Raw genomic sequence first — 8,829 nt, 5'->3', positions numbered from 1 at the left:
ACACTTCAGTTGTATGAGCTTGTGTGTGTGTGTGAGTGTGTGTGCGTGTGTGTGATTGTCTCGTAATTGTAGGTTCTGTATCAACAGTACTCTATAAAAATACATGCTCATCTTCTGTCGCCTGCTACATCTACAAAGTTTTAATTACATGTGTACTTTAATAAAAATATTCATGCCGCCCACAGGGCAACCGTAAAAATCACCACATCTTTGTCCAATTGGGCAATCTCCTTCCATAATTGGTTCATCACATTTCCACCAGACAAACACCACTCTCCCTCCACCACGGAGCAAATATCCACCCGGTGGTCCTCTGCCTTTATCCCTCACTCCGCCTGCCTCCTAGCGCAATAGCACAATCACCCATTAAAATGTCTATCTTTTATATCATTTCTTCCTTGCAACAAGAGCACACAGGTGGCATACAATGCATTACATGAGAAAAGTGTACTCTTTTCCCTGTGTAATCCCTATCCACGCTCTCTCAGAAGCGTTCACATCGCTGAGGACTGGGCCTCGTCACTTCCAAATATTCACGGTGCTTCAACCCAACGGTACGACATTTTCATATGATGCTCGATGGCCCGGAGAGGTCGTACTTCCGCGAGGAACTGGGATACCACACAAAGAGCGCCAGCTGAAGGGCCCCTAGCAGCATACCCAAGAAGTTTGGCAACTGAGATACAATCGGATGATAAAAAGAAAGTGCATAACATGATGCATCATCACGAATGCCATACAATGTTGGAGAAATAATACCTTGGTTTTCGACAGATTTGAATTTGTTAGATGCCAAGCTTGAAATTGATATTTAATTTGTCCTACTTCATTACCATGAAAATATTTTTTCAAAAGAATGAAATAATTATTACAAAGCTGTAAAGGTTATACTGTCCGGGAAATCGGCAGTGTGCGCATTTTTCTTCCTTTAATGAACTCAGACTCTGTACAGGTAACATACAGTATCAATGCACCACAAATGAGTGCATGCATTTAGATTCATAAAGTCACATGACAAATTTGATACAGAAATTGTCATCCTGTACTCACTAAATCTGAATATCACGGCAAGTCTTATATTGTAGACAGATTATATGGATCTGGCAATCTTTCTGAAAACGCCAGAAAAATCAGAAGGAAATTAGCCAAATCTTGTCAATTTGTGAAAGAAACAGGAACATCAACCTTCTAAAATATGTTGCCAATTCACAAGTCATACAAACATTCTAGAGATCTAGAGGTTTCTGGATGTTATATGACTAAATTGTCTTTGTGGACAAATAAAACAAATCGAACTGCCCTTATTGTCACCCTTGTCAACCACATTTTCTGTCATAAGGCTCACCTGGATAAAGGAGTCCTGCACTACACGGCCATAGAGAAACCACTGGATGGAAACAACGAACCCCGCAAACGAGAGGGAGAACGGAAGGCTCTCCGTGCTCTTCGTCCGAACAACCTGCGACTGAAAAAAAAAAGAAGCAGATTGGAGGACAGGCATTAAAACAGAAGTTTCCCCAAGTGTATGTGGATTTAGTAAAAGCAGAAAGATTAATGAGACACCCAGTGATTGATTGAGGAAAATGGGATGGTTCATTCAAAAGTTACCAAGATAAATTTCTGGTCAATCCTGTGCACTGCCCTCTACAGACAGGAAATTTATAACATCTACAGAAGAGCTGCACAACTATTGGAATGTCACACTCATAAACTGATACACATAAAGCATAACTATGAAGGTTTTACCATATTAATCTATGAAAAGTGCACATTTCCTGAAAACTAATGGTGATATGTTAGATCATATCATTTTTCAATGCCTTTTGGATGAGCTGTACTCTTTCTGATATCCTAGAAAAAGTTGTGTGTTTTTTTTTTTTCAAAGACAGTTAAATCTTATTTTCTCTATGCTCCTTGACGACTATTATGTCACAAATTTTGGTTAAGCTCACATTCGGCAAAGGGCAGCACACAGAATGTACTGAAAATACTAAAAATGTACACAAAAATATCCCCAGATGTTGTGAGCATGGTTGTGGGACGGCTTAGTGGCCAAAGCAAGGCAAAAAGGCCAGTAATGCTGGTCATACTTCCTTCTAAAATGATGATAACCAGCCATTCATTCTGATGACAGATTCATTCTGACGACATGCTCTCAACATCTGGGGATATTTTTGTCTACATTTTTAGTGTTTTCAGTACATTCCATGTGCTATCCTTTGCCGAGTGTGAACTCAACCAAATTTGTGGGTATAAAGAAGACTGAGAGAGCCAATCAGAACACAGTCTTTCACATGGCAGCATGAAAGGGGAGTTGAGCCAACAGTAACGAGGTTACTGGAGTCGGTTTTCCTGGTCTGTCTATATTGTTCTGCCGCCACTATAAGTCAGCCTCACATATCTTTATATGCCTTGGATATGATGCAAGCAATAAGATCACAGAACTTACCACAACGCTGAGCGGTGAGCCGTACATTACGACCGATCCGCAGGCAGCTATGAGACCGATGTAGTGTATTGCAGTCTCGGTCGTCATGGTAACAAACTTGATAGCACCAAGGGTGGGGTAGACAATGAGGGCTGCATATAGGAGCTTGGAATGGACATCTTTCTGCATTTTGCATAAATATCAGAGATTGGCAAACTATCAACATTGAGGTAATAGAATGTCACATGATTGGATAAGCCCTGCTACTAAATATCAGTGAAATTTATCGTGGCTTGCATTCTTAATCAATGACAGATTTGTTTTCTCCTTTCTTTTAGAACGATTCATATTAAGAGTACCCTAAATCAGGTAACTTTCATCATTCATAAACTTCACTTAATTAATGACAGTAACATAACAAAAAAGAAAAGCGGAAGCTCTTTCTATATAAGCTTAGAACAAATGGAAGTTGAGAAATTTTGGGTAAAAATGCTCCCCAAAATATATATCTGGGTTCAAGAGACAGTGATGGCCACATTCTGAAAAACAGAAATGTGTTAGGCAATAAGATAAAATGTAACCCTTGCTGTGCATTGATCACCAACTGGCACACACACTGGAATACTTTCTTGCTGAGGTCACAAATGTCTGGAAAACAAATTGCCAATGAATGCAGGTTTATATCCAGTTCCTAATTTGTTACTATGCCCCCCACAAAGCTCCTTTGTGGAGTTATTTGATTTTTGTACGAGCTCCCTCGTGGAGACTTTATGAGCTCAATCGTGGAGACATTATATGGTTGTATATCTAATATTTTTGTTTGATGCTTTTAAGATTTATTAAAATGTTTAATCTTTGTCAGCATTGTCTGGGGCAAATTATTTGTTGCATAGGGTCCATTTTTTCTCTCTCTCTTCTTTCTTTAAAACACACCAACCTTCCTGCTAGGACTATTTAAGGCACATTGCCCCATCTGAAGGGTATGCCATTGACTTCACAACTTGATGAAATCTGAATGGATTACTGAACGGCAATTAAAAAATTTGGGCGGTTATTAACGCTTAATGCCTGAGCACATAAAGGGCAAATGGATGCTATGGTCTCACCTTGTCATTTGTATTCAAGTAATAGATGATGATGTACAGAATCTGTAGAACTATGCCAACACCATTGGTGAGTATAACTGTCATATCTTCTGTTAGTACACCATACTTGGTCCACAAAATTGTACTGTGTGAATAATGAAAGAAAATGAATTAAAGGGATGGTATCTTTTGGTTGAGATGGGGATTCAGATTTTAAAATTTTGCAAAATAATTCCAAACAATCTATATTTAAGAGCATACAATTCTGGGAGAAATTACAAGTTTATTAAATGGAAATAAAATATTTCATATAAGTGGTTCCTAATTATCTCACAAAAAATTAAAATCTGCATCCACATCTCAACCAAAACTACAGCATCCCTTAAAAAATGTATGAAACACTACGGCGAGGATTTGTGGTCTTGTGATATCACAGCTGAATAGAAAAGAAAGGCTGTAAAGGAACACAACTAATCTTACTAACACAAACAGCTTAGCACCCTCTATTGGCATTGAGAGGTCACAATTGTCTCAAACATGCAGGATTCCCTCTCCATAAATGTCTGATATTGATGCTCCCAAAATAGTAATTTCCTGACTTTCTTTCATCCTCTGTACTCCAAACTTTCAAATGACATACAATTTGTCCTACTGAATAATAAACAGGGGGAAAAGTGAAATGCTAGACTGTAGCATCCATATAGACACAATTTTCAGGAAGTTATCTGTGATGTTTAGGTGCATTCACATGTGCAACAGATTAGTTGGGTAACCAAATTAGATAGAATTAAAACAACATATTAACATGCTTCAAAACATGGAAGGTTTTGGGGGTTTCAAACCAATACCAAACTTCACGGTCGAGCAAAACCAAATTTAGGTATCAAACCTCAGTACTTATATTAGAACATTCACTTCATTTATTTTCGGTGTCACAATTAGTTAATATGTTACAGAAACTCTTTTGTAAATGAGTGCAGTTGATGCTACAGTCATGGATGTTATTTTTAATAGTCAGTATCCTTCAAAGAAGCTCCAAGCCTGCAATATAAATTAGAGTGCTGAGCCTTCTGAAAGATCTCCTCTCAGAAATGCTACAATAGGATTAATCATTAAAAAAAAAAAACAATATCATAACTGCTCAGATGCAAGTAGGTAGAATATCAAGTGTTTCAACTGATTAACTGATTGACAAATTGCCCTACATCAACGTAAGTAAGCACTGAATTGATCAGTACCCCCTGCATGCTATAAGGATTAGCACCGACACTTGCTGTCGGGCAGAAGCTCGGTGGTCTAGTGGAGATGACTCCTGTCCAGCGATCAGGTTGTAGGTTCGAATCCTGCTCGAACACCTATGATTTCTATTATCATGGCCACTACTAAAACACTGAACAATTCAGTGCTTATTTATGTCAATGTAGGGCAATTTGTCAATAAGTTGCAATGAAAACATCTCGACGGAAGAATTTCATGAATTTGAATCAACAGTGTTGTTCAACTTACTTCACAACTGCAGCCACAAACGGGAAAACAGAGATGTTTTGTGTGTTGCCCTGAGAACGGATTTTCATGCAGATTTGTCTGAGAGTAGAGAGATCAAAGTGGCAATTAACACATATTAGGAGGTTAATACATTGTATTACATTTTCCAATTAGGTATTGTGACACTGATAAGTAGTTACAGTACCATCCTTTCTTTCTTTCTTTTTTCTTAATTTCAATTACAGTGGTACCAGCATTTCTGTATATCATTATTTTGACAAAAATTCTGTAGGCTTACACAATTATCATTTGGCTCAAAAGTTATCCTACAAGTAAACCCAAACATCATTTCCAAACAAGCAAAATCAAATAATCATTGGAAGAAAGAATGATTATTTTCATAACTACATCAAAACACCCTTATAACTTGTAAGACTACAAGGATGAATACATTAAAAAATATGCAGTAGAACTGATAGTTGTTCTCCTAAAATGAGACACAGAGAACCATAGTCTGTCCCGTTAGCCAAACTCTACTTTTTAGTCAGTCTTGTACAGGCTGACCTCGATTACATATACAGCCATCAATTATATGGAACTCTCTGTTATCCAGACGTCGACTTTCTGACTTAAAAAAAAAAAAAAAAAAAAAATGTTTTCATGTATTTTCAGTGCCAAATCTCACTCAAAACAACCATATGTTCAACCGTTATTGTGTGAATACACGGCGGGACATATTCCAGTCATTGCAGGGGACTGTAACTCAATCAAGCTATAACACTGTAGCTGAAAGATTAGTACTATGGTGATCGTTTGTTTATAGACCTACCAAAGAGTGAAATAGACCCATGGAAATGGACATAGAACAATCAACACTTTGCTTTAAAAAGAGAGATTATGGAGATTTATAGTTATACCCCCAGTATTTGAGACACCTTGATATCAGCAGTGTTTATCATTAATAAGGACAGCTGCTAGGTATCAAAGAAACAATAGATTGTTAATAGCATACTCCCAGCATGACATATGCTAAAAAGTGATGTATTTGAGCATACATATGTCTCTTATCCGGCCAAATCGCTTATCCGGATGCCCGCCGGTCCCAACGTGGCCGGTAAATCAAGGTCAAACAGTGCTTACATTCCAGTGAGAAAGAGGCCGATGGTGCAGATCGTAGCACACAGCGACAACGCATCTTTGTATTCCATCTCGTGTCAATATCCGAAGCTTTGAGCACGACACCTAAGCTAGAACAGCCTGCCACTCCAGTTTCTTCCTGCAAACAAACAAAAAACAAACAAATAAACAGACCAACAAAGTGATCATTAAGTTGATCTCCTCTGATGGCAATATCCTGACCACTTTAGTTTTGCCATGCAACATCACTTTTCTGGTATGATGACGCTGTGCTTAGTGATTTCAGTAGTTTAGTGATTCAGTTATCTTTTTAACAGACATTACATTTAATACTTATAGCTGACTTCACCACTGATTTAAAACAAATTGTTTTAAATTTATTTTAATGAAATACACAATTTCAGGTTTTTTTAGTTTTTCATTGTCACACTTCGCTTCAATAGACATGGGACTAGTCACTCTCCCCTTTCCTAATTCTGTTCAATGACTTTTGATGTACAAATGTATTTAGGTTTCTTGTGTTCATTTCACTGTTTTGTATCTTGTTTGTATCATATTTTGTACCAGTATTTCATCGGTTGTACTCAGTATAACAGATTAATATGTACATTGTTAACAGGGCACAACTGGAAAGCAGTTATCAAACGAATGTGCCTAGCCTTTATTTTCTAAAAAAGTTTCTTTTTCTTTTTCTTTTCATCCTTATCACCACAAAGAAAAACTGCTACAGAAGTATACTACATTCATACCAAGTACCATCAGGTATCACAGAGTGGGACACACTGCCATCAGCAGTCACTTATCTTAAAAACAAAGATAATTTCAAAACAGCAGTTCTCCATGTTAATCCTGTAGGGCCCTACTCATAAGATTAAGACTAAAGTAAAGAGGCATATCCAATACATCCAAGAGTAAGGCAAAGCAATTAACTTAACTTTTCCCTCTGCGCCATCAACATCGATGCACTCCCTATCTGGTTGGCCCCTACTACAGCAGCAAATAAAAATAGAGAATAGCTTCTTCTCCTGGCTCCACCTGATGTATGATACATAGAAATAGATCTAAATCTTGAAAAAGTTTTTGTCAGAATATTCATGGTCTTTCCTAGTCTAGCAGGATCTACTGGCTGCATGAGAAACACGTCACAGGTCACAGCATCAGTCCGTATTTTTCTTCACCTCGCTACAATTACAAACTGATCTTACTTATGTCTAGGTAAAATAGGAGTCTTACTCTTTCAGTCCGTGGTAATTTATCAGCCTTGGTTGTGCTCATAAGGAAAAATAAAAGTGTAGGATCTAGGGCCTAGTTACTACACTAGTATTGGGTACAACTTAGTTAGGTACTTAGCCTAAGAGTAAGACTTATAGGAAGGAGAAGACTTAAACTTTACAAATGTATGTCTTTTAACATAGCCTAGGCTATGACTCGTACTCATGAGTATGAATCGCTATGATGACCGACCACTGTACAGGGCAAGATTCATGATTGTTGAATCAACAAACACACTTCCCTACACGTGGGACTGATGCGTATTGAATTGCTCGACTCGATGACTTAGACAGCTGTTTGTCAGAATTCACAATACGCAGACCATAGTGGTAACGATGTGACATCCCCCGGTTGACTACACGTGAGAAGCAAAGTATACAATTCTAACGACATAATTTTGTGTCTGCATGACTACGTTATAACGTTACTCACTTACCCAGAAGAATGTTTATTGGTGTGGACCGAGTTCGTTCCTTACCTACTTGAGTGCTTGAGTGCATACGAATAGAGGGCTCAGCAAAATCAGTGCATGCGAATGACACGTCGTCGATTTGTTGTTATGCGCGTCGTCTTGCTTGAGGAGATCGACAAACAACCGCGTGCAGCATACTGCCACGTCAACTGAGGAGCTATGCCCCTTTAATACTGACGGGGTTGTTTGTTAATTCCGAAAGTTCGTTGGTAGGCCAGCCCTATACTCCGAAGTAAACAAATAAATAAATAAAAATAAGAAAAAATATAATAATGATAATAATACTGATTGTAAGTATTAGGTTCGTTACTAATCAAAACACATAGCGTTTATATAAAATTCAAATCCGATTAAATTCAATTCACTCTTGTCAATTTTCATTTCCATCCAACAAAGAGTGAAACAAGATACAGAGCATGCGCTATGCATTACAAATTCATTAAGTTCGATAAATTTGAAAAAAAAAGACGCAATGGGGATCGTAAAATAATATGTACAATTCAATAACCATAATACGATAAGAACACCAATGAATACTTTAAAAGGTTGACTGAAAGGTTGACAGAAAAAAAAAAGTATGGAAAAGAGTAGTCCTTGTATAATACTTGGATCATTCAAAAGGATACTTCACATCCAATCAGGGCAATTACCCCCGAAAATTATCCCCCTGCTAAGATAGGCCTACTGGTTAGTGAGTGATATAGAGTAAGATTAGATTTAGGGTTAGAGTTTGGTTTAGGGTTAGGTTAAGGTTCAGGATGTAGGAATGGGGTTAGGGTCAGGGGAAGGTCTGGGGGTAGGCTCTGGGGGTAACTGCCCTATAGAGAGACCCCTAAACATCATCAATTCACCTATCAGAACGAGAAAATGAAATAACGATCGTTATTCCAAATGTTCGTTAGATTCCGAGGTTGCACAATAGTCCAAAAATGAAAAAAAAGACTAATTAA

General features: G+C 37.8%; 1 protein-coding gene across 1 annotated transcript; it reads right to left on the bottom strand.

Annotated features, from left to right (window-relative positions):
• Positions 1-565: 565 nt before the first annotated feature.
• LOC139716071 (sugar transporter SWEET1-like) lies at positions 566-7,889 on the bottom strand. The gene is made up of 7 exons (XM_071627623.1): positions 7,844-7,889; positions 6,139-6,274; positions 5,020-5,097; positions 3,535-3,658; positions 2,450-2,611; positions 1,346-1,465; positions 566-676 (listed from the first exon to the last, which is right to left on the bottom strand). Exons 2-7 carry the CDS (start codon positions 6,204-6,206, stop codon positions 566-568), a joined length of 663 nt encoding a protein of 220 aa, XP_071483724.1. The 5' UTR covers positions 6,207-6,274; positions 7,844-7,889.
• Positions 7,890-8,829: the final 940 nt, after the last annotated feature.

This window comes from Diadema antillarum, unplaced genomic scaffold, assembly GCF_040938485.1.
Source record: "Diadema antillarum isolate AM-2024a unplaced genomic scaffold, OU_Dant_1.0 scf00000060, whole genome shotgun sequence".
In the NCBI taxonomy this organism is placed as follows: domain Eukaryota; kingdom Metazoa; phylum Echinodermata; class Echinoidea; order Diadematoida; family Diadematidae; genus Diadema; species Diadema antillarum.
Note: the sequence above shows the minus strand (reverse complement) of the source record. Positions and strands in the feature narration are given on the sequence as shown.